The following is a 26621-nucleotide window of genomic DNA, read 5'->3' as shown; positions in this document are numbered from 1 at the left end:
CAATGATCCAGTACTAAAAGCGCGAAAAAGCCATCACCTCCGGCGCAATGGTAAAGCATATAGCTGGCGGAATCCCCGGGCCGGCGCGCCGGGCACGTTCACGGGAAAATCGTCTTACCTTATAATGACCGTTAAGTCTGCTAAGTTAAAGTGATTTTCAAGTTAAACAATTTCCTTTGGGCGAAGGTTGGAAAACGGTATTGTAAGAGAGAGGTGATGCTGGAGGTATATTGGATGGTGATAACTTCGAATGGTTGGCCACTTTTATTTTTCTAATATTATTTAATTTATTGAATCAGGCGTTGCTGGTGCTTAACAGAGGTCTGTGTCAATTAACTATATACAATAATTTTGCTTGCCCGCAATTTTATGATTAATGTTTATGACATTATGTCTATGCGACAAAATGTGTGTTCATGATTTTTCACCTCCACACTGTAAGGGGTGCGTCCCACGAGATATAACTACAAAATATCTAATTTCATATTAATAACGTTCACAAGATATAATATAGTTTCTTTTCTTTCCCGCAAATAATTACGCGTTCGGTTACGTGGTGCACACTCACCGGTTTCAGGCTGAAAACCAGCGCTGCAGCTCTGGTTCAGGGCTACGGCACATGCTGAGCTGAGTCTTTTGGCTCAACACTACAGCACAAGTCTCTTATTTTCCTCTCTTCTCCTATTTATGTTTTTACTGTGTTTTTGTTGTGATGTAGTGTGTTTTTCTTGTCAATAAATGTTGTGAGTTTGAGTTTGTTTGAGTTTATAATGAATGTGAGCTATAACAACAAAAAGTATTTTTTTTAACGTAATAACGCTTAAATTATATAACGTTATTTTTATATAACTTCAATTTGTATAAGATTTATATGGACTAATTTCTTTTAATGCAACATACATTAGGTTACATACTCATACATAATATATAATAATATGTGTAAATATGTGGCGGCGAGTGAGCGAAGTATTACTCACCCCACTGTAAGAACAGACACAAATCACACAAACTTAACTATCAAACACACGCACTACATTGACGAACGGTCGTGTGCTCTGAGGATGAACTCTGGTTGAGCGCGAAACGCGTCAGTCTAGTTGTGGTGGTGGTGATAGTTAGGTTTAGTTATGAATTACAGGTGGTAACGCTGATGTATATGATTTTATTATATTAAACTCAAATAAAGCTGACCAGAATTATAAAAAACCTCGCCATATTGCGGAAAACCAATAGAACTAATTATTGCACTGGTAACAATAAATCCAAATGTCATCTGTCTATTGCTGTCAAAGTTTAACGTTGTTTGCGCGTCGTACTTAGTGTTATTTTGTATTTTTGTGCGTCAAAATGCCAAAGATTATCATAGCCTTGGAAGGAAAATAATTCATATTGTATAAAAGTATTTGTCAATGAAAAAGTTTGAAGGATTAGAAAATATTCTTTTAATAACATCACCGACACCGTTGTCAATATGACAGAAGTACGCGCTGCCCTCGCGTCAGGTGTTTAGCCTTTATGTACTTTAATTTTTGTCCAAATTACTTATTTTTAATGTAATAACATTCTCATCAATTTGTTTTCCGAGTCGTTGCAAAGTTTCAAAAGTACTCTCGCTATTTTCTTGAGTATATTTTGGTTATTTTGTAAATGATGCTTTCGGGATGATGGAATCGCCGGGGCTTTGGCGGTCCATTGTGACCCAGCGCCCTATGCTATGAACAACATGGCCAAGCCTGTGTATCAACAACTTTATTACGAGAATAAGGCCGCTCGTAGACGTCTGTTGTTTCACCGGACAACATACCTTTTTTTTGCCGGACTTGCGGTGTCGTATGGATAAGAGCTTGTGCACACTAGCGTTTATGTCGGCGTTTTCTCGGCGGAGTGGGAACGTGGCGCACACGCGGCGTGCACGCGGCGAGCACGCTGTGGACACCTCCGCGATTATTCGCCCCCTGCGTGCCACCGCGGTGTCGTCGCGTGGATGCGGCAATTAAGCCACGTACGGTCATATACGGTCGGCGCCCCGCGGTGGCGCGCTGGCGGCAAATATTCGTGGAGGTACCGCAGCGTGCTCGCCGCGTGCACGCCGCGTTCCCGCTGCGCCGAGAAACCGCCGGCAAAAACGCTAATGTGCACAAGTTTTAAGTCACCGGACATTTGTGTCCGTTGCATGTATGTACACACCTTCATTGTAAGCCAACACAATACCGCAAGTCCGGCAAAAAAAACGGTCCGTTGTCCCGTGAAAACAACGGACGTCTACAAGCGGCTTTAATGGCTCGTCAATGGAGGTTTCGTGTCCGGCGAAAATACGCTAGATGCGTTAGTTAATCGAAGATTCGCTTGACGTTACGGTCTTGCTTGCGATTGGCTCATTAAACATTTAACCCGAAAAAAGCGCGGGAAACGTGAAACGCGGCGGTTCTGTTTCTGGCTTTCTTTTTTTTGTTAAATATTATTTAATAGTTTAAAGATCAGTTAGGTGGTGTTTGTATATATATTTTGTTTCTCTATTTTATTGTTCATATTTATATTTGTGTAAGTGTATATAAAAACGTCGGGTTAGGTAAGTTTTCCTTTTTTATATTTCTGGCCCATGGGGGATAAGGATCCCCAGACCCTGGAGGTGCAAGCCTCCAGGTTGGGTGCAATATCGAAATCGACTCCATCATAGATGGAGTCATTGCTGATACAGACTCGTCTACCTCATTTACCGTATGCGATCGGAAAAGACGCCGAAAAATTTGTAAAAAATGTAACACAAAAAGTAGAAAAACAATGAGGGATACTACGCATGCGCTTGTAATGAAAGTGTTCCTGAAGTTACGAATATACCAAGGAGTATCAGTACTGTTGTTGACTTAAATACTGTAGAGACACGTAAGATGGAAGTGGAAAAAAGTAAAACATCAGGAGTTGGCAGGGAATTGTTTAATAGTATGGATTTCAGTCCCTTCACTATCCACGTCCAAACCAAAAAAACAGACGCAAACTCGTCCTTACATCCTGTGTCTTTTGGTAAATTTCTGATGAGGAACAACTTCCAAAACATCATTAACGGAAGCGTAAAACGAATTGGTAGGACCGCATATCTATGGCCTTTTCAAAAATGAACGACGCAAATGCATTCATCCACGATTCTCGTCTTGAGGCCGAGAATCTCACGGCTTACATCCCTTCATTTTCTGTCACACGTATGGGCTTAGTCCGGGGTATTCCAGCTCAATGGTCCGATGACGAAATTTTAACTAACATCACTGTACCTATTGGGTGTGGGAATGTTGTTAAGGCGAGGCGACTGAACCGAAGGGTGACTATTGATGGTTCTGTCACATGGCAACCTTCGGAAACTATCGTTTTGACTTTTGACGGACGTCATCTACCTAAACATGTATTCTCTTGTTATAACGCAATACCTGTAGAGCTGTACATTTTCCCAACGGTGCAGTGTTTCAGCTGTTGCAAGTTCGGCCACACAAAAACTAATTGTAGGTCCAAGCCCCAGTGCTACAAATGTGGACAAATGCATACAGCTGAGACCTGCTCCGTGGAAGAAGACAATGCCTTTTGTTATTGGTGCAGTGGCCCACATTTTGCTATAAATAGATCATGTCCGGAACATAAAAGGCAAAAAGATATTAAAGTTACTATGGCCAATAATTGTATCTCGTATGGAGAAGCTGCTAAGTGTCATCCACCAGTTAAAAAATCTTTTGCAGATGTCCTTTTTCAACATAATCCCTCACCTCATCAACCTTCACCATCGAACCAACAAACTTATCGCAATAGTGTTGGAAATTTTTCTAGACAAAGCACACCCACTCAGTCATATAGAAAAACAGTATTTGTTAAACCCCGAGGCCCTCCAGTTAGAACCAGTAAAGGATACGATCAAGTGGCTCACAATGCTCTGATTAAGGAATATGCTATTCCACCTCCACCAAATGGTTGCGCACTGAAAGATTCCAACAATACTGATTCACAATCTCAATCTGTGGCTGAGGCCATAATAGCTTTAATTTCTTTGTTATCTAAATCTAACTTTGTTTCATCGTCCCACGTTGCCCCCTTGCTTGAAGCACTTGCTGCTACTATAACACACAATGGACAAGATAGTTCAGTGGAACTGCCGAAGTATAACTAGCAAAAAACAAGACTTAATCTATCTTATAAATCAGTTTAATCCTTTCGCTTTTGCCCTCTCTGAGAGACATGGCTTAAGCCTGGAGCTCTGTTTAGAGTTTCTGGCTACTCATGTCTCAGAGAGGACAGACCTGATGGATATGGTGGTAGCGTTACTTGTTAAGGATAATATAGCATTTTCAACAATACCTACTCCTCCACACAGCAACAATGAATGGTCCATTGTTGCTGCCATTGTAAATAACATTTGTATTGTCTCTGTATATATTCCTCATCCATCATCATTGATCTTTCATGAGCTTGAACAAGTGATAATCTCCCTGCCAAAACCCATCTTGATTCTAGGGGATTTTAATTCCCAGCATCGCTCTTGGGGTAGTTCAGTTTCTAGCAATCATGGAGAACAATTTTAGATATTCTCGATAGTCATAATCTTTGTGTTCTCAATAATGGCTACCCCACTAGGCGAACTGGCCCTTTAGAGGCCATAAGCGTTGTGGACTTATCTATTTGTTCTGCTCATCTTTCATCGTCATTATCCTGGCATACATTAGAGTCATCCCATGGAAGTGATCATTTTCCGATTTTAATTTCTTTTCCTTTTACTATTCCGTTGCTTACAAGGCCTAGCCCCATGCTCAAGTACAATTTAAATAATGCAGATTGGAAAATGTTTAAAAGCGGCGTAGATAAGAGATTATCTGATCTCCCCAGTATTGATGAGGAGGATCTAGTTACTTCCTCGGCTGCCCTGGCTAAGATAATTACTGAAGCAGCTGATGAAACTTTTCCTGTTAAAAATAGTGCATCAGGTAAAATTCCTTCTCCGCCTTGGTGGGACTTTGAATGTTCCCAGTCAATTAAAAAACGAAAGGAGGCTGAGAGACGTTATTGCCACTCAATGACCAATGAAAACTTTGAATTTTACATGCAAGTTGCAAGAGATACTAAAAAGTTGCTGCGTAAGAAAAAATATGAAGGATGGAAGCAATTTTGTCTGTCACTTTCTCCTAATGTAAAACCTTCCATAGTATGGAATAACGTGAAAAGGTTTAGATCTGCATTTAATGATTCTCCTAGACAAATACTTCCTCCTAATTTAGCTCAACAATTCATAGACCAGTAGCCCCTGCATCAGTTCCTGAAGGGTATGTTTTTCAGCATTCCTCTATTCCTCCTAGCCCTTCTTCTCAATTTAGTCTAGGATCACCCTTCCGAATGGAGGAGTTAAAAGGTATTTTAGCAAACCTAAAGGATTCAGCACCAGGAGAGGATGGTGTACCTTATTCCTTTCTTTCAAATGTTAGTGACAGTATTCTTTCTTATTTCCTTTCTGTCATAAATACAGTTATGTTTACTGGCACTGTTCCTGAGGCATGGAGGTCTCAAATTATAATACCTATTCTGAAGCAGGGTAAACCAGCTAGCGATGCATCCTCTTATCGCCCAGTTGCCCTATCTTCAGTCTTCGCCAAGGTGGCGGAGCATTTGATTAAAAACAGGTTAGAGTATTTCATGGAAAGCAATCAGCTTCTGGCTCAAAGTCAATTTGGCTTTCGCAAAGGTCGGTCTTGTCATGACAGTCTGGCAATAATAACGTCCGATATCCATCTAGCATTCTCAAACAATGAGTCAGTTACTGCTGCTTTCCTTGATATTTGTTCTGCCTATGATAATGTGGTAGTTTCAGTATTGAGGGATAAACTTCTTAAGTTAGGGGTACCTATAGTTTTAATCAACTTCATAATCAATTTACTATCAGAAAGATTTATTAGTATACTCTTAGATGACAATAATAGAATCACGCGTACAGTGTGGCGAGGACTTCCACAGGGTTCCGTATTAAGCCCATTGCTATATAATATTTACACATATGACTTGGAATCATCTTTAAAAGGATCGGTCAGAGTTTTACAATATTGCTGATGATTTACTATTATACTCAATTAATAGCTCCATTGAAAAGGCTAGCAATAGTCTCACTTGTTCTTTAGGGCTGTTAAAGACATGGTTAGACTCCAATGGTTTGGAGCTTTCTGTGTCCAAAGTGTGGTGGTATTGTTTACCAGAAAGCGACTCCCTCCCCCAATTAGTGTTAAATTTGGTAGTCAAGTAATTTTGGTTAAAAATCAAACAAAATTTTTAGGTGTAATTTTAGATAGCAAATTAACTGGCCTAGCCCATTGTGATTACATAGCTGCAAAATGTGAAAAAAACATTAATATTCTGAGGTGTGTCTCAGGGGTTTGGTGGGGTGCACATCCTTCATGCTTGAAATTATTGTACAATGCTTTGATTAGAAGCATTTTAGATTATGGTACTTTTTTACTAGACCCTGGAAGTGTTGCTGGCTTCAAGAAATTGAAAGGTATCCAGTCTAAAGCTCTTAGAATTGTCTGTGGGGCCATGAAATCTAGTCCTATTAATGCGCTTCAAGTGGAATGCGTTGATCCTCCACTATATTTACGGCGTCAATTCCTCAGCGATAGATATCTTTTTCCGATGTACTCAGCTATCCAATCATCAGCTCTGGTCTATCCTGCCTCGTCTATCTCTGCATATAGCCTCCTCAAAATATTGGAAACATAAGAAGCCTCCTTGTTTAATCAAAAGCTTTGATAAATATCAATCTATTTCTGCACCCACTATTAATTCCTCTACACTCCCCATTTATCAGCATGAATATGAATCATTATTTCTTATTCCATCAGTTGCCCTAAATATAGGTATTTCTAAAAATGATGTAGAACATAATCATCAGTTTTTGGGTTTTATTGGATCAGAAGCTCGGGATGTCCATCATATTTACACAGATGCTTCAAAGGTCTCCTCAAATGGGTGTGTTGGCGTTGGTGTATTGCATTCTCAATACAATATTGTACAAAAAATTAAACTTCCACCAGAATCATCTGTGTACACTGGAGAGTGTTTTGGTATCCTGAAAGCAGTTGAATATATAGTTTTAATGAAACTCAAAAACACTATAATATTTTCGGATTCACTGAGCTCATTGCAGTCTATTGCTAAATTCCTTTCAAAACAAAATCTAACAATCCCCATATCTATAAAATACGAAGCTTCTATTTAAATGCTATCAGAATGGATACATAGTTTCCTTTGCTTGGATCCCTGGCCATAGGGGGATCAAGGGAAACGAACGCGTGGACCAATTAGCTCGCGAAGCGATCGATAGTGGGGACCTTCATCCGTTCAAAAATATAGCTGAGGATCTTGTAGCTATGCCAAAGATATACTTACGAGAGGCTTGGAGCCAGCTTTGGGCGTCCAATGATGTAAGGACGGGTTTGCGTTATCGCGATATTCAACCGGCAATCCCTGCCAAGCCCTGGTTCTCAAAAATCCATCTTTGTAAGCCTGCAACAACTATGATGTCTCGCATGCGAATGGGGCATGTTTGCACACCCCAACATCTTGCGAGATTGGGCATAGTGGACAGCTCGGCATGTGAATGTGGAGGACTTCACGATATTAGCGCCAATTAGTTTGTCACAGAAACCGGCATTGCTTGGTGTCAATATATGCCAATGTTAAGCCCAGGAGTGGGCATAACACTGCCATGCGATATCACAGGTCTTTTTTCTTACAAACTAAACTTAACCTAACTTAAAACTAACACTTACGTGAACTGTTCTCCTGGTGTTGCTTCAGGGAATACGGATAAGGAATTAGCGCTAATATAAGGTGGGAAATGAGATTTCACAAAGCAAACACTTATTTAGCCACTACCAAAGTCAAAATCGTCTCTTCGACACTCCACGGAGCTCCGTTGGGAACTAACAAATCACGGCAAAGAAACGCATACATAAAATATAAAAAACGCCCGAAAAAAACGCCACAAAAAAAAGGCAACTAAAAAGTAAAAAATAATTATGCACTACCTAGCTGTTGCCCGCCACTTCATTTGCGAAGAATTCGTTTATCCCTATCCCGCGGGGACTATGCTGATTTCCCGCAAAATTAGCCTAAGTTAATTTAGTATAAGTACCTAGTAATATTTTTTTTATCTAAGCGTCGTCGGTGTCGGGGGTCCGCTAAGGTTAACGGGAAACTAAAGTACATATTTTGTATTTTTTTAAATATTATGTATAAAAAAATGTTATATAACATTTTAAAAGTTCTATAACGCCGGCTGACAAGCAAAACTCATAAAATTCTGTCGCTGCTCTTCAGAAAGTCGTATCTAGTTAGTAATTTCATATTGAGATACGAGCTTTGTTGTAAGTAGGTATTTGGTACTTAGTGACTTTTGCTTGTCACCCGACGAAACAGGATAACAATGTACTATAACATTTCTTACAATTTGTTATACAATATTATAAAACAAATGTTTTATAATGTTATATAACACTTATCATGGTGAAGTGCACAGAGATTTACTTATTAACTTATAGCTTACCAGTAGTACCTATCACCACGCGGACAAATTATGGAGCTACGTTTCTTTTCCCAACGTGGATGTGGCTTGGCCCATTAGCCCGCTGTGATGGATGTACTGCGGCCGCCGCATTCGTCTTGTACCGCATCCATCATTTAGCGATATAAGTTATAGTGCCATGGTGACCCAATCTTGACTCGAGTTGCTTAGAGCCTTATCACGCTGGCGATTTACGGGCAAGGGGATGGTGAAGTCAGTGCGCGACGCTTTTGCTGCGATCGTGCTACGTTTCACCATAAATTATACACTCGTACAATATGGCGTTCTCGGCGCTATATGGAGCTAATTCGCGGCGCACTCCTGGCGAAAGCAGTCCGCGCTCGAGAATAAACATGACGCGCTCGGAGCGCTGTGTGCTCTTAGCAAAAACATTGCGCGCTCGCGACAAGAACATCGCGGTCGTCACATAAACTTTGCGCGCTTGCAGCGGAGACATTGCCTGCTCGCGGTGAAACGTTTCGCGTTTGTAGCCAAAGCATTGCGCGCTAAGTATATTTATCTATCTAACTCTTATTTATTTAAACCTTTAAACGAGCAATGAGGGCTATCGCGAATGAATTCGCCGCTAGAGGCGCTAGTGTAGCGTGAGGTCTCCGAAATGTCAAATCTCATAGTTTTTGGGTGAGCTACGCGGGTTTATTTATAATTAGAATAATTTTGTAAATATTTTGCAATATCTGAAATTAATTATGGCAAATATGCGTTCCGGGGCAATGAATGTCTGTGTTTTGAGACAGTTTTGTCTTTCGGAAACCTTTTTCCTCCCTTTTTTCCGAACAAAACGGGGACTATGCAACACTGTGGCATGCTCGATATTTTTATGGTACGGTTTTAAGGTGTTTTAAATATGATTTTAATCTAAACTTTGTTTTCACGCCCGTAATAACAGACTTTGAAAGCCATACTTAAAAACCTCACGCAACAGTGCGCCATCTAGTGAGACAAAAAACGATAGCCCTCATTCTTGTATAAGTATTTGTTTCGGGGACCTCAGAAACGGCAATAAGGATTTGGGGTGTGCTATGTGGAGGTTTCCTGGGTCGAACAATCGATCTAGCTTGGTCTTATGTAAGAGAAAACGCGTGTTTGAACGAAACGAACCTCGGTCGCCCAGGTAGTTTACTATAAACTGACTAGCGATGGACCTCCGTCTCACCTGATTTAAAGTACTGTTGAGGCCAAAAGTGTGACTCATTCGCTCGATAACAACCTAATCAGTCTAGTCTTGGAGAGTCCTAAATTAATTATAAAAAAATGCAAAATGTTCCCAAAAGATGGAAACAGTCTCAAGTAATTTTACAAGCATTTAGCTTAAAGTATTTTTTACCTTCATACAATTAAAATATCTTCATATTGGCTTCCTTGCCCTAAAACTAGAAAAGGTAAACCGGCAAGTCAACAGACAAAAAAACGAGAAAGTGACGAATTGCGCATAAATTATGACCAATATGAAAATGTATGCGCGCCGCCGGTGCGCACTTAGCATTAGCGAAGACGCGCCGCGTGCGCATTGTAGGGGCTCACGGGACAGTCCATCATCATCGAGTGTTGAACAAAGGACTCCTCCATAAAACGCTGCTGTCACTGCCACTTTTCACCGGTTGCTCGCAACTCTTACGATTTCGTCGCCCCACCTAGTCGAAGTACCTAATAGCGTCGTGATAATACATGTGGTGCTTTTTAAAACAGTTAAAAAAAAATGGAACCGACTTCCAAAACCTTGAAAATAATTTTCTACTATTTTGTAGTCGGTGCCTCAGCACGAGCCAGCAGGAGGAACTATAGTCGTCTACTTCACCTACATAAATACTACATATTGGGCTTTAATCACTCCTGCTGGCTCGTGCTGAGGCAGTAGGAGTGATTGAAGACGTAGTAGAAAATTATTTTCAAGGTTTTTGAAGTCGGTTCCATTTTTTGTTAAAAAAAAATCATACTTTTTAGTGATTTGTAGCCAAAGTGCATCTCACAACGATTCCATTAAGCTCAAACACAGCATAGTTATATCATTTTATAACAGAGTACCGGCACCTACGGTCTTCTTTATCAGGGTCCAGTTCACCAAATGATACTTTCTGAATGTAAATACTTGACTTGATGTTAAAAATGCCAAAAATCGCTACAGGTGTGCTTTAAAAATTCGAGGGTTGCCCTCGATTTTTCTAAGTGCCTCCGCTAGCTGACGCGGATTACCCGGAACGGACGCCCGTCTAATAAGAAATTGTATGAACAGAGCTAAATGGCGCGGGCGCATGCGACGGACTTTAATACGGCGGGTGTCCAGAGTGGGACCCGCGAGCGTGCGCACGCGGCGGGCGTCCGCGTCAGCTAGCGGAGGCACTAAGATCCCATCATCAGATCCTGACTTGGTGTCAATGGGACCACCTCGGAAGTATGTCCTTTAGAACTTAAAAAAAAATTGAAATTCGGCCCACAATTGGCGGAGTTATCGCGTAACAATCATCGAAAAAAAAATCATTTCTTTGCCGGTCGCCTTGCCCCAAATCAGCGTGCCTGTATAACCTCCATTAATTTGTATTGCAGAGTAGTTAAGCCTAAAACCGTCGAGTGTCTATCGAATGTTGTAGCCTAGTGTATTAAGGTCTGTCGTATGCCGTGACGTAATGTTATGTGAGAGTCGCGTTCTCCGGTGCCGTGGTACAATGGAACCGGCGCTGGCGCCGCATTTGCATTCCATTTCAGCTCCGCCGCAACTGCAGCAAATACTCGCATTGTCGGGACCCTACAATATGCAGTTCTTTGTGGCTTTAAGGAATTCCTGATAGCGTGTCAATTGGAATTGAATTGACAAGATTTCATATTTTTAAGACTATAATTTGATTCGTTCTCTGTATTCTGTTTGGAAAGAGAAAAACGCTGATATTTTTAAAACTTCGCTACAACTATTAATGAATTTATTAAAAATTTTTCAAGATGTGCTTATTCTAACAGGGCATAACTCCAAAACTACGACACAATAGATCCATTACTTTTGTCTAGTCTCTTAAAAAAAAGATCACGTAAATCTGACGTAGACGTTGCATAGAGACCATAGAGTAAGATAAAATATACAAAAGATAGAGACAATATCAAAATTATGACAGCTCCTTTTTCTGGTGATAAAGGCAAAGGAAACATAATAATATCTATTCTGTGGTAGTGTTGGCAAATTCAGACATATTTTTTTAAATTTTTTGTATTTTTTTTAATATGGAGAAATCAATTATAATAAATATTTCCCATGTTCAGGAGGCAAAACTCTTCGATTCCTGTAGTAATTAACAGATGTTAAAAAAATGAAATCTTGTCAATTGTTTGCGATGTGTGCTGAAAATATGGAAGTGTTTTGAGGATTGAATAATGACTGAATGAAAGAGTATCGGCGACAACCAATATAGGTTAACACTGATTTTTCTTTAAAATTTGCAACGACGCTTAATATGGTATTAGTCTTAGGTATATTCTATACATAACGAATAACAAAAAATGTTTGAGGGAGGGGGTCCAAAACAACCAATACAAAATGACCCAACACTGCGTAAATTTTGCTTAAAAGCATAGTTCTTTTGACACCGGATTTGTAAAGATACGGCCATTTATAGCATACATAATATACTTAGACACACCAACAAATCTGTATGAAACTCTTACTTCTCTTACCTTCTTCTTGGCTCGCTGTCTTAAACAAATTCCTGCAGAACCTTATCCTAACATGAAAACTCTAACCGTACACCAGCAACGTACCAAAGAAAATACCATTAGTTACGTCCATTATCTTTGCTTTCAAAGAAAAGATGATTATTACAAAGACATGCAGCAAATCTCTATGTAGGTCGGGCCCTAACATTTCCCCGTATTCCTGCCATTCATTACCCCCCATAATTCGCCTAATGACATCCATTGTCTCATACACTCACGCGATACACGAGTGAACAGCTCTTTGGATTCTATCACCAAGGGGAAAGGTGGAAAATTGTGTGTTATTGCCATGGGAAATGGATGGCCGACTTTCTGCAGATTATGTTGTAAACGCACTTTGATATTGTATGAAATGGATTTATGATGCTCCGAGATACCGCGCGGGTTTTTGTTTTTTGATACGTGTTTTTAGGGTCCGTACCCAAAGGGTGCCAACGGAACCCTATTACTGAGACTCCACTGTCTGTCTGTAGCTAGACACTTGGAATTTTCACAGATGATTTATTCCTGTGGCCGCTATAACAACAAATACTAAAAACAGAATAAAATAAATATTTAAGGGGGGCTCCCATACATGCAACAAACGTAATTGTTTTGCTGTTTTTTGTTTGATATTAATAACGGCAACAGGTAGATACTATTGGAATATTAACAGAATATTTAGTTGTTTAATCACTTTAAAAAAAAAAAATTTAAATAAAATAAATATTTAAGGGGGCTCCCATACAACAAACATGTTTTTTTCCGTTTTTTTTTTTGCTAATGTCTAATGTTGTATTTATAGATAATGGTACGGAACCCTTCGTACGCGAGTCCGACTCGCACTTGTCCGGTTTTTTGTTTTTTTTCGCGTGCTCCGTGTATATTGTAATATTTATATTGCTGCTTTAGCGTATGCTTAGACGCCACGGAGTGCATTTTTTGCGGAAATACTTGTTAATATTTCAAAATCGTAAATAGCACAGGTGTTATGTATAAAAAACTCGCATATGTAATACTTTAAACAGATTGTTATATAGGTAACTGCAAAAGTTCTGTGGTCATTGTCGTAGGCAACGATTAAAATGACACTCGTCACGCATGTTTATTGACAGCGCAAGTAAACTAGGGCCCTATTTAAAGACTCATATATTCTTCGTTGCATCTTAGAAAAGTCCCGCTAAATGGCACAATCACTGTTACTACTGAATTCCACTCAAACTTAAATTATACAAAACTTTTACAAAGACATCTATAATAACCTCATTGGTTACCACCACAACCAAGTCCGACCAACTTGGCCACCGCAAACTTCGTGGCAACTTGTTCGTGCGAGCAACTCGCCCGCTACCGGACCAGTAACTCGCCTCTGTTGAATCGCAATTGCTATTTGAATTTGAATATAGTTTGCAGTTCCAGGTGTTTGTACTAATTTGATAATAAAATGTTCAGGAACTAAGTATTGTTTTGTTTGGGTTTGGTGTGACGGCTGATTTAACTTTTGAGGTATTACTGTAAACACGGTTTGTGTTTTTGGTTTCAATTAGTAATATTTAATTTGATTTGGCCACTTCAGTGGGGAAAGCCATTACATCAATGTTTTCGTGAAACTCGGCTGATTTATAGCAAGAACCAATATTGGCATATTTAAGAGTGTTTAGTGAGTAGGCAAAGTGATGTACTGATGTCGATTGCTCAACTAATTGGCGAAGAGAGGAGATTATAACCACAATAAGATGGCCATACAAAGATCTTTTTTCTTTAAAAACATAATAATGTAGAGTTTTACAAATAAAAAAATATTATAGTATTTTCAACGATGATCAGTTACCGTACAAAAATGACGCTTATCCACTGTCTATTTTAAATAGTTTTGATGTCGATAGGAAAGCCGTTCAATCATGAGGGCTCGCCCATCACTCCAATCCGCTAGCTTCAGGATTGCTCCAAAATGCCAGTGTGGTTAAAAGATTAAAACTTAACCACATTATTTAAGTAATGCAAGAAGCACTGGTCTCTAAATTAACTTACCGCCATTCTTCATACCCCTCATCTGATTATAGTCTGGCGACTGATTGCAGATTAAAAAAACCCTGAGGGGGGCCCTGCCCAACAGTGGACGTCTTATGGCTGATCATCAGGCCCACGCGTCTGTTCCAGACGAATTTTGGCGTGTTGCCTGTGCACAACGTCTTTGGTGACTGACCAGACCGATGCGAGAGCGACATGTTCGCCCACAGGCCAGACAAGAGAAGTCTGCGGATGTTGGTGCAGAACCGCCTTGGTGTCGTTTCTGTCTCTTGTCAGCAAGTGCCTTGAGCCAGGCCTCATCGCAATACTTGCGACCCTCCAACACACGTCCGCGCCAATCTGTGCGTTTCTCCGCCAACTTTTCCCAGTCAAGGTGGTCAATTTCAAAGTCAAAGTGTCTCGCTTAGCGCAGTCCTTAGATCTGAGGAAAGGTATGATGATGATAATCGAAAGTTGTTTTTTTATAAATTCAAGATATATTCATTATAATTCTATATATCGAAAAAAAAACAGTTTTCAGTCAAAGTTTCGGCACATGCATCAAATCCAACTTTGTTATTCCCATCGTCTATTAATAAGAAGACTTAAGAGTATTAAAATATAATTTATAGAACAAACAAAGGTTTCATAAGCGGCAATAGCAACTACTGGAGTCACGGCGCGGACGCGGTCTCATTAAACTTGACAAAAATAATTATAAGTTCCGCCAACTATAACACGGTTCCAGCGCCACAATGGCGCCTGCGGACGTTCGCGAACTGGCGATGTTTGTGGCTAATATTTGTTGAAAAATAGATTATAGTTCATAAGAATTCTATTTTTACCTAGCTGTAGGAATGAGGGTTATGTTTGAGCGTAACCTAAATGAAAAAAGGAAACAAGAAGGAAACGAAAAGATATAGGTTAAGGTATACCGTAGGCGACAGGCTAGCAACCTGTCACTATTGTACAGTTTTTGTCAAACTTTAAACCTAAAGTTGTTAAAAGTGGCTCCGAAGCGGTAACGTTCCGTGTGCTCTGCCTACCCCATTTGGGAATACAGGCGTGATGTTTGCGTGTGTGTAGCCTAAACGCAATAAAATTTGATTTGAATGAGGGCTATCGCGTATGAATTCGCCACTAGAGGCGCTAGTGTAGCGTGAGGTCTCCGAAATGTCAAATCTCATAGTTTTTGGGTGAGCTACGCGGGTTTATTTATAATTAGAATAATTTTGTGAATATTTTGCAATATCTGAAATTAATTATGGCAAATATGCGTTCCGGGGCAATGAATGTCTGTGTTTTGAGACAGTTTTGTCTTTTGGAAACCTTTGTCTTTCTTTTTTCCGAACAAAACGGGGACTATGCAACACTGTGGCATGCTCGATATTTTTATGGTACGGTTATAATGGTGTATTAAATATGATTTTAATCTAAACTTTGTTTTCACGCCCGTAATAACAGACTTTGAAAGCCATACTTAAAAACCTCACGCAACAGTGCGCCATCTAGTGAGACAAAAAACGATAGCCCTCATTGAATTGAATTGAAACGACGGTTTTTAAACCTATGAAGTTTTAAATAATTTATTGAATCAGGCAAGTTTAATTAATTTTGAAGTACTCGTATTAGATTTGTTAAAACTGTCGGAGTGACATAGGGTATATTGTAATATTTCAAAATAGCGACCAGGAAAAAAATATGGAAGGGGCTAATAATTTGTTATTGTAATAATATAGGTACCAAGTAAAAGCTAATAATGTAAATTTAAAATATTATACAAACCATTAAATTGGCGGAATCCATAATTGATAATATACTAATTCAGATAAAATTGAGATAATTTTGGTAAAATCATTGTGATCAACATCGTTTAGTCTGAACCCGCACTGGGCTCATGTAGAACTAAAGCTCAAGCCCTCTCTTTCTGAGAAGACGCCTGTGCCCAGCAGTTGGCAGTTGGGTTGAAGTTTTGTCGCGATTAAATCCTGTGTGTGGTAGGTATGAAAGAAAATATCATGACAGTTTAAAACATTGGCGGAATCTTTTTTATCAAACAGCATAAGATTTTATATTACAAATTTAAATAGATTTTTGGTATCAATAATTTTAAACGCTATAACAACTTTTATTGAAAGAAAATACATTTATTCGCACCAATTATTCGCACCAATACAAGATAAAACAATATTATTACAAATAAACAACATGAACGACAGAGTGTGTCATTGCGGATGCGAATCGGATACTGGTTCAGCATAATGCTGAGGCAATGAAATGAAACACCCTGCTTTTTATATTGTCTACTCGGTTGTTTTTATGTTTTAAATCCCCGATTGCGCGTGATCACGGCGCCAGCACCATCCGTCTCGCTAACGACTCCCCGGGCCGCCATGCTCGATGTTTATGCCCCATTCTAACAGCGCCCTCTGTTGCAGGTAATGCTTCAACTTGATCGACGCCGCGCCCGCCAGGTGGAGCTGTATGGTTGGTTATTTTTGGCATACCGTGAAGCGTGCTATAGGCAATGCCACCAGAGTTGAGGTCACTCAAGAACATCCCACTTCCCACTAGTATAATAAATGCTAAGGTTTGTAAGTCTGTTTGTTTGCTTGCTTGTTTGTTACTTCATCACGTCTAAACCGCTGAACCGATTTAGATGAAATTCGGTGCACATATAGTTTAAGTCCCGAGGAAGGACATAGGATAGTTTTTATCCCGGAAAATTGTGTAGTTCCTGCGGGATAGTGAAAACCGAATTCTACACGGACGGTGTCGCGGGTAACGGCTAGTGTCATATGACAGCGGGATTTTGTCATTTACTCATCCGCATTCATTCTTCTTTTATGCAATCAGTTCTTTGTGTAGCTGTGTGTGTAATCATTGACTTCAACTCTCGCGGCTCTACCTCCCAATATACAAAGTCGCGGAGCCCAGCTATTATGTTCGTAAACCTAAACTGCAACCTAGAGTCTAAGTAACATTCGACTAGATTCTAGTCTAGTCACCTGAATCACGTGGGCGAATCAGATTCTGAAGTTAACACGTTAATGTAATTTGAGAAAGGTGTATTCGTTAGAAATTTTGATATTATATTAATTTGTCGGCATTATAAAGCTGTAAGTAAAATATATTAAAATTACGAGTGCAATGTCCTTGGTTCGTGCTTTAAAAATAGAGTTAGTAGCATTAAAATTCTATTTAGCATTTTTTTTCAAAGTTGACTGCTAAACTTAATAACTTGCGCAGAATTGAATTACTAATTTTATTAGATTTTGTCCGGATTCTGAGAAAATTTAAGAATTTTGTTTTTATGCCAAAATTTAAGAACTTGTAAAGAAATACTTATGTTCTACTTTTATCCTTAAATTTCTTGTGGAGCATAGTCTCAAGGGACGATAGAGATCAAATTTTAGAAAAATCGGCCACCGTTTGCGTATTTTTACCCGACTGCCCGAAGGAGGGTTATGTTTATCGAGCGTATGTATGTATGTATGTATGTGGGTATGTATGTCCATTTCTTTGGTCCTCGCTGCATCCTAAACGGCTAGACGGATTGTAACATATAAGGTATCATTGGATTCGTCATAACTGTCGGAGTGACATAGGGTATATATAATTTCAATATGGCGTCTGCGAAAAAAATATGGCGAAGGAATAAAAAAATATATTTCGTATTGGAACAATATGGGAATCAAATGAAAGCTAATAATTAGCCCATTTTTAATATATACGGGTTATAATACTTTGATCTACTATTTTAACAGAAATATCAAAAAGGTATAAAATAAAAAACATTAAATTTAAAAAATCAAAAAAACCCGACTGCCTTACAAACTAAAAGGAACAAAATAAGTCTAGTGGTCTAGAACCCTGTCAAGAAGCTCATTTAAGGTTCAACAGTCGGGACCCATTCAAATCGTAACCAGCTCAAAAAATCTTGGTAATGGATCGCGGGTGAGCAAAGTAATTGTTTATAGTTCATTGTCATTAATAGGGTTCCGTCTGTCACCCATCAGGTATGGAACCCTAAACAGCATAGTTCTATGAGGTTATTGGCCGATGGTAAGGCTCGAGGGGTCCGCGGACTTTCTTTGTGCACTTGTGGGCAATCCAGGTGATTGGCGTAGATCGCCTTTATGTAAATGCTCTAATGGCGGCCGCTCGGGCCGCATCCATAGCCTGGACTAGCTCGAGGAATCTGCCTTGTTTTCTGTTGAAATATCTAACGCCATCAAACATAATAAGTTGTTAATTAAATTACTGAAAATCTGAAAGTAGTCATCATATTGAGAAAAGAGTCGGTTACATAATACTTGCCGTAACATACACTGGCCGTTTTCGTGTCACCACGGAATAAGTAATAGTACAACTCAGTTTGATTTTCTTCTAAAACCGGCGAAGTGCAACTAACTAAAGGTAGGATAGAAATCCAGTAGAATTACTGATTTAGCAAAATATATGAAAATTTTTTGAAGTTATTGAAGTATTTTAAAACACGTCAACACGCTGCAATACCCCTGGTGTTGCAGATGTTTTTGCCAACCAGTCGAATAAAACAAAAAAAAATTAAAACAAATATAATAAACCTAATGAAAAAAAAAAAGTACTGTTCAGGTTTCTGAGATTTTCAGTATAGGTACATTAATTGACACTTGCAGTAGAGGCTGGTTTATTCAGTAACATTGAGGTATCGTTTCTCACGTTATGCCTCGCCCTGCTTACTCTGGACTATGCATTAGGCCATACGATCACTGATTGTCCCGTACTTTGAGCAATTTACGCAAGGGGGGGGGACTCCCGAGCACTTGCAAAGTACGAGCACTTTGACTGCTCTTTACAAGGTGCTATAAGAATTTTTATAATCTTAAGTCTCTTATCGACGACGGTGGTAGGGAGACGTGATAAAATCACGTGGGTTTTAAAAAAGCGACGGAGAATGTTACAAATAACTGCGATTTTACACCGAAGTATTTATTATGGATAAAGATTTAAAAATATGAACGGTACGATCGAGGTCAAACAATGTTTACACTTTACTATAGCTTTTGCGTGGCTGTGGAAAAATTAGTACCGCATTTAGTAATTGGAAAGATTATCTTTGACCTAAACTGTACACAGAAATAGGGATCTCTTTTATCTTTACATAATATAAAATATTTAAAGTCATTTCCCGCCGGCTGTACGCTTAGATCTTTTGAACCAAGTGACAGATTCAAATGCGGTGATCACCTTTAGTTAGATAATTTTTCACGGACGGTTTAATATGATACATATACTAGCGATGCACCCGGGCTTTGCGCCTGTAATTTTTGAGAAATAGAACTGAACAATGTGAATTGCCTTAGTACCGCTGCCTATAGTGCCCTGAATAGGTTTGCAAACAAAATGTGTTGGTTATATTACTAATATTCAGGGATCGTAAAATGCGAGAAAAATCGGTTGAATATAAAATATAAAACCGGCCAAGTGCGAGTCGGACTCGCGCACCGAGGGTTCCGTATAAATATTTTATTTTTATTATGTGATGTAACTAAAAATTACGGTTTTCGCAATTTTTCCTTTATCTGTGCTATATGACGTTGCTTCGTACCAAATTTCAAGATTCTGAGTTCACGGGAAGTACCCTGTAGGTTTTGATTCCCTTGCGAGTTTCGAAAATTTGCGGAAATTTGCGGCATAAATTTTTACACAGCTCCAAGTAGACCCGAGTATTGATATAAATTTCTAGGGTCTTGACAGACGGACAACAAAGTGATCCTATAAGGGTTCCGTTTTTTCCTTTCGAGGTACGGAATCCTAAAAAGCACCAAAATAGCAAATGCCGATCTGACGCTAAAGAGTATTTATATCGTATTTATCACTACGTAAATGTAATTGATTGATGTAGGGACGCGTCCCCGCGGAGAAAAATGGCAAAGACCTTTGTGCAGGTCTTATTGTGTTCGGAAACACATCAATATCGGCTACGGTGCGTTTGTAACTGTTGCCGGCAGGACGGCGAAGAATTTGCATTTAGTTGAATACACCTGTCAAATACCTATACCAAGAGAAATTCAGTAGAGCTACTCTGGCTCTATACTCACAATGGTTTTCTTGGAATGTAACATGCGTCCAGGATCAAAGATTCAAAACCTTAAAATATTCATGTATTGCGTATTCATTCATTGCATGCCAAATTAAATTGATCAATGAGAATGCGTCATTTATGACTTTTAGGTGTTTTTGTTTTAAACGCATAATGTGTAGGTACCTACTTATAAAATTCTTTGATTTTTCTAACTATGAAAAAAATGCCACAGCATTAACTTTTTAAGCCTGCTGCACATTGCACTGCACTGGCTGAACCCGGCTGCTCAGTTCGCGAGTATACATGCGAGGATGTCGGACAAGAGGACTTTTATTTTTTTTATAAAACGTTTTGGGTACTGGCCACTAAGAACGGACTCGTTTAAAAAAATAATTATATGTCACAAAAGAAAAACTAAAATCGCCAAAATCGCCGGGAGCAACCCAGTCTTAGGCACTTGTCTCACCGCCAGCGAGGAAACGATTGGCTATCGACTATTTTCTCGCTCAAGAAACGAACAAAAGATATAAGATCCTGTGTGAGTAAAAGAGACGCGTTGATCGCTGGCAGTTCACACTGTCGGCGAGAACTCGCTATTACATCTTTTGTCGCAGCGACAAGAGCTATAAAACTCGCTGAGCTATAGATACTCGCTCAGCGATGTCAGCTTGGCGGCCGCCCGCACGAGCGAGTCGAGTGGAGCGAGTAATCGCCCGTCGCACGCGAACACTCGCTTACAGCCGAGCGACAAAACTACACTCGCTTCTCGCTGCTCGCCCACTCGTTTCTAGTTACTCGCTCTACTTGCTTCTCGCTCATCGTCGGCGGTGGGACAAGTGCCTTAGGATTGTTATTTTTTGTTTTGTAATAAATGTTTTTTATTTCCTCGCAGTGATCGTGAAAAGCACAATGTTTAGTTTCGGCCAAAAGTGCAATATATGAACTCAAACTCGTATTATCGATGGCCTCCCCTTCGGATCGGCCTTCAAACTAACTCGTTCATCTACTGCTTACTTTCCAGCCTCTACAACAATGTACTATTATTGCACACCACAAATCAGTATGTACAATAATTTTATATAAAGGCCAAGTAGACAATATTCGGTCTTACCGCTTAAAAGCCATCTCTCCCTGACAATTATTTGGACACAGAAACTAATACAAATACGTCAAATTGAAAAAAAAAATACAGGAGAAACAAAAACAATACTACGGTCTTTTTACCGCTGTCAATTTGCTTGTGTGTTTTGTCAGTTAAAAATCTATTAAAAAGTGTATAAATCCAAAACTATCCGTCCCTGACAAAATTATTTGGACACAGAAATCAATACAAATACGTCAAATTGAAAATAAAAATACAGGAGAAACAAAAACAATACTACATGTTTTTGTAGTCTTTTTTAATGTCTATTTTTACAGCTTTTGTTTTATTATATATGTTAGTTTTGCTTGTGTGTTTGTGTCAGTTAAAATTATATTAAAAAGTGTATAAATCCAAAACTTGGTGAGCATTTATTATTTCTACCGTTTTCACATATTAAGATAAATACATACGTACATATACACACAAACATCACGCGTAGGCAGAGCACACAAAACGTTACCGCTTCGGAGCCACTTTTAGCAATTTACCGTATACCGTAGGCGACAGGCTAGCAACCTGTCACTATTGTACCGTTTTCGTCAAACTTAAAACCTAAAATTGCGTACATATAATACTCGTATAATACATATACAAATTCAGGCACATTTTTCTAAAGGCTGGCTTGTTGGGCAGGCTGAGCTCGCAGCAGCCAATCAGCCGCACGGGCGCACGACCGCGGACGCTGATGAGTTTCTATTGCAAACATACTATTGGCAGCTTTTTTAAACAAGGTTTTCAATATACAACTACCAACTAGCTTTCGCCCGCGGATTCAGTTGCGTTAAATTAGGGGTAGCATAGATCTACTTTCTACCAACATTTATTTCGTGTTTTCATTGATTTTTCGGAGGATTATATGCAAATATAAGATACAGACAGACGTTTTAGACATCAAATTTTCCCTTCAAAACCTCCAAGAATCAAAAACAAAAAGACTCCAAAAACTAATCTTCATTATTTATAGTTTTTTCATTTGACATGGACCTCCGCAACGTAACGCCTTCAATCATCATCATGATCATCATATCAGCCATAGGACGTCCACAGCTGGACATAGGCCTCCCTCATAGACCTCCAGTTGCCTCGGCTGGAAGCGGCTTGCATCCACCGTGAACCCGCGACTAAAACCAGCTCATCCGTCCATCTCTTTGGTCGACGTCCTACGCTGCGCTTGCCGCGGTCTCCACTAGAGAACCTTTTGGTCCCAACGACCATCTGTTCTCCGTGCTATATGGCCTGCCCATTGTCACTTCAACGAGCTAATTTGCTTGGCTATGTCGGTGACTCTTGTTCTTCTACGTATCTCCTCATCTCTCAATAAATTCAACGCTTTCAATAAATTGTGTTAAAAAGGTTGTAGTTCAAGCAAATGATACAATTCCAGAGTACAGTCGAGAGCACATAAATACAGCGAACCATTATACAGTACATTTCCTTCCGCATCAACGCCGTTAACATAATATATTGTAAACGCTTTATTATGTATCGTAATGGACGAGCCGATTGATCAATGGTTCGCGCTTTTTCGCTTATTCACGCTCGATCTCCCACTGGTGCCTGGTGGAGACAATTTTGCATACAAATGGGGCGTTTGGGCACTCTCTTTGCGTTGTTAAGTTTGATGGAAGTTTCTAGTCAGTTGTATTTTTTTATACCAAATTCAAATGCGGTTTTGGTAAAAATTTCATTTTTAATACAATCTTTTTTGCTGACTGTACTTGCATTGTCACCCAAACTACATTTGCATACCTAATTTCAAGTCGATGCCGTTAACCGTTGAAGAGTTCCATCCCGCGGAGACGATCCTTGCTGGAAACCAGGATGGCACTACCAACTTTACATAAGTATGCCAAATTTCAATTCAATCCGACTACTGGAAGTTGGCCGAATTTATCTTGCAAGATTTGATGACAAACGTCGGAACAGGTGAAACTAAATAAAAGCTTGTAATATTAAATTAAAATACAGTATCAGAAATTCGGAATATTGCAGAAATCAGAAATATTTATTTGTGCATTAATGTGCACGAATGTGCAAGTTGCAACTGGTATCAAAAGCATCTGTTTTAATTAATTATTTTAAACAATTTTCCTTGCTTCCCCGCTACAAATCGTGAACGCGTCTGTGTGACATCTCACCACGCCAAACCACCCTACTTTACTGTCTTTTATTTCTTCATCGCTTACGCGTGTAACCCCAGAGCCATTAAAAATTCCGTAATATTGTCAAACAGGAATTCCGCGACCAACAAACATGAAACTCGTCATTTAACAAAGCCTCAAACCTGGACGTAAGTAATTAAAAAAGGGCTTGGACGCGTTCGCGGAAACTGCGGACTTCACAGTTTTTGTGGAAGTTATCGGAAGTTTGTTCGTTTCATGGCTTGATTAATTTTTAGAGCCAGAGCGAGAGAGAGAGTGGGGCCAGAGAACCTGTGAAAGAAAGAAAAATACCTATTTTATTGTGATTCTAAGATCATCATAAAACAACACTTCTGAGTTATTTATACCATCTGATGGAGAATGTCTTCAACTACACAATTTGCCGTAAGAGGGCAAATATTACTGTTGATGCACCACCTGCTGTAAACTAGTCCTTCTACTTTCTGTAAAAGGTTGCCTGAAAGAGATCGCTCTTGAGCGATAAGGCCGCCTATTACTTACACTATGTAATTTCTCACTCTATTGTACAATATAGAGTCATTTTATTGTATTAATTAACTACAAAAAAATGCAAATAAATTGACGTAAGCGACGGGGGAAAAACCTTTTGGTTGGTATATTAGGGTATTTTTAAATACGTCAAAACATGTTTAATTAGATGTGACTAGGATGTGACGGTATTTAACGTAACCGTAAATTGTAAAACAGGTACTTTTTTAAATGTATAAATATAAGAACATTATCGTCATGAATAATATTATCGCACATCAACATTATTGTTACTCGTACTTGTATTTTAGAAGTTCGCGAAAAACGCTTGACTTCAAAATAACAATATGGTACTTTGAAGTTTTCTAGTAAAATACCATCTACTGGCTCCGGAACACTAAAAATCGATCCACCAGAATTATTAATAAACAATCGTGCTTCTTTTTAAAATTCTCTAATGTACTTTTCCGATGCTAAAAATCACAGCAAATAATAATTATTGAAAAATCTTGTGTGGTACCTATCTTTTCGAAAAAAAAACTTTCTGCCAAGTCTCTTGCGACGCATTCATCTTGGCAATGGTGGGTGATATAAAAAGCTGGAAGGTAGTATAAAAAAGCGATGTGTAGCCTTTTGTATCTACAGAATAAACGTTTTACTTTATTGAATTCGCTTTTTTCGACGCCCAAATCCTAACACAGAGAACAGGGGTCAAGATAATAAATAAATTTGCAGCCGGCATTGTTTTGCCATTATTTCGCCTAACTCCACACTTTATGCGTTTTATTACGGCTCTACCTTTCTTTGTAATGAAGTACGCGGGTTATTTCGAAATTCATAAAAACGTTTGAAGATTGGAATTATTAATAATACGAATTACAGGAAAAAGTTTTTGGGAATGAGTAAAAAGGATGCGCGTTAAATATTCAGAAAGGCGGGTAATGGGTAGATTAGGTGGTTTTGGACAGCTTCTCTTTTTTTTAATAAAATACGTCGTATGAAACTGATCCGTACCTACGTCGATTTGGCCACATATCTGGCTCTTTGAAATCCCAATATATTATGATAATTGACATATGTATATTTCCAGCTATACTAAAAACGGTCAAGTGCGAGCCGGACTAGCGACCGAGGGTTCCGTAGAAATTGGTAGGTACCTATCTATGAATATGGGCTATCTCAAGCAAATGTACGCAGTGTGGGATAATTTAGATGATTACTAACTTAGACAGATAGACAAGTTTCTTGCGGCGCATTCTTCTTGGCAATGATGGTCTTTCCGAAAGCGCGGTAGTTTAAAAAATGACGTGTAAAAGTGCCCATTGCTGCTATTTACTGAATAAATAATTTGAATTTGACATAAAAAATTAAGATTTCAGACTTTTCATATTTGGTTGTGCGAGCTAAAAGTCGCTGAACTAATGTCGTTCGCAAATAAATAGTCTTACTCAGTTTTTTTTTTTTTTTTATTCCGACTGGGTAGCAAACGAGCAAGTGGGTCTCCTGATGGTAAGAGATCACCACCGCCCATAAACATCTGCAACACCAGGGTATTGCAGATGCGTTGCCAACCTAGAGGCTAAGATGGGATACCTCAAGGCCAGTAATTTCACCGGCTGTCTTACTCTCCACGCGTCCGAAACACAACATGCAAGCACTGCTGCTTCACGCAGGATAAGCGAGCAGATGGTGGTAGCAATCCGCGGACCAATGCACAAGGTCTACCACCTGCACTGCTGTTTGACGAGAACGATTCATGTTTTAAGACTTGCTCACATCCCACACGGTATAAAATAAAATGGTGATCATCACCTATCAGTCGAAGACGTCCAACGGCCTCCCCCTAAGAACGCTTCAATAACTTGCATCCACTTCCTCCACGCTCACGATGTCCTCAGCCCACCTAGTGCCGCCTGCCAACGCTGCGTCTTCCGGTTCGCCGGTCGCCACTCGAGGTCTTTTTTCCCCCAAGCTATCTGTTATTGAGCGATATGCCCGCCCATCGCCACTTAAACTTGCATTTTTTTCCAGCTATGTCGGTACTAGTTCTTCCGAAGAATGGCGGTGAAAAATAAAAATATTGTGTGTTAAAAAGCCCTATATCACGCGTACAAACGCATTCAATCTCAATTAGCGTATTGTTACGATCTAGGCACCCTAACCCTTGAGTTGATACGCTGGATACACGGCGAAAGGTGTGGGCTGAATAAATTATGGCCGACCATTTATCCGACAAAACTAGCTGAAAAGGGAATTGAATCTAAAAGTAACGGAATACGTGAGGGTAATATTGAATATCATTTCGCCGGAATTTTATCGGATTTCTCTAAGTCAGTAAATCAGATCATTATTTGGTGTTTGGGAAAGATTTATATAGCTTAATGTTTAAAGCTCATGACAAACTTGTACTTATGGCAGAAAAATAGTAATGAATTGGTGATGCTTAATATAATTATCTATCTATTC

General features: G+C 39.3%; 2 protein-coding genes and 1 long non-coding RNA gene across 3 annotated transcripts in view; 1 reads left to right on the top strand and 2 right to left on the bottom strand.

Annotated features, from left to right (window-relative positions):
• Positions 1 to 2160, bottom strand: part of LOC141430181 (zinc finger SWIM domain-containing protein 4-like) — an 18490-nt gene extending 16330 nt beyond the window's left edge. The window contains exon 1 of the mRNA XM_074090769.1: positions 2007 to 2160. Within this exon, the coding sequence (XP_073946870.1) occupies positions 2007 to 2160 (154 nt within the window). The remainder of the gene's footprint in view (positions 1 to 2006) is intronic.
• LOC141430265 (CD320 antigen-like) overlaps positions 1 to 26621 on the top strand; it is a 450087-nt gene that overhangs the window by 278588 nt on the left and 144878 nt on the right. The window lies entirely within an intron of this gene.
• On the bottom strand, positions 6901 to 7617 carry LOC141429972 (uncharacterized). Its single transcript, XR_012451587.1, has 2 exons — positions 7405 to 7617; positions 6901 to 7084 (listed from the first exon to the last, which is right to left on the bottom strand). It is a non-coding gene; the product is annotated as an uncharacterized lncRNA (long non-coding RNA).

This window comes from Choristoneura fumiferana, chromosome 8, assembly GCF_025370935.1.
Source record: "Choristoneura fumiferana chromosome 8, NRCan_CFum_1, whole genome shotgun sequence".
In the NCBI taxonomy this organism is placed as follows: Eukaryota; Metazoa; Arthropoda; class Insecta; order Lepidoptera; family Tortricidae; genus Choristoneura; species Choristoneura fumiferana.
Note: the sequence above shows the minus strand (reverse complement) of the source record. Positions and strands in the feature narration are given on the sequence as shown.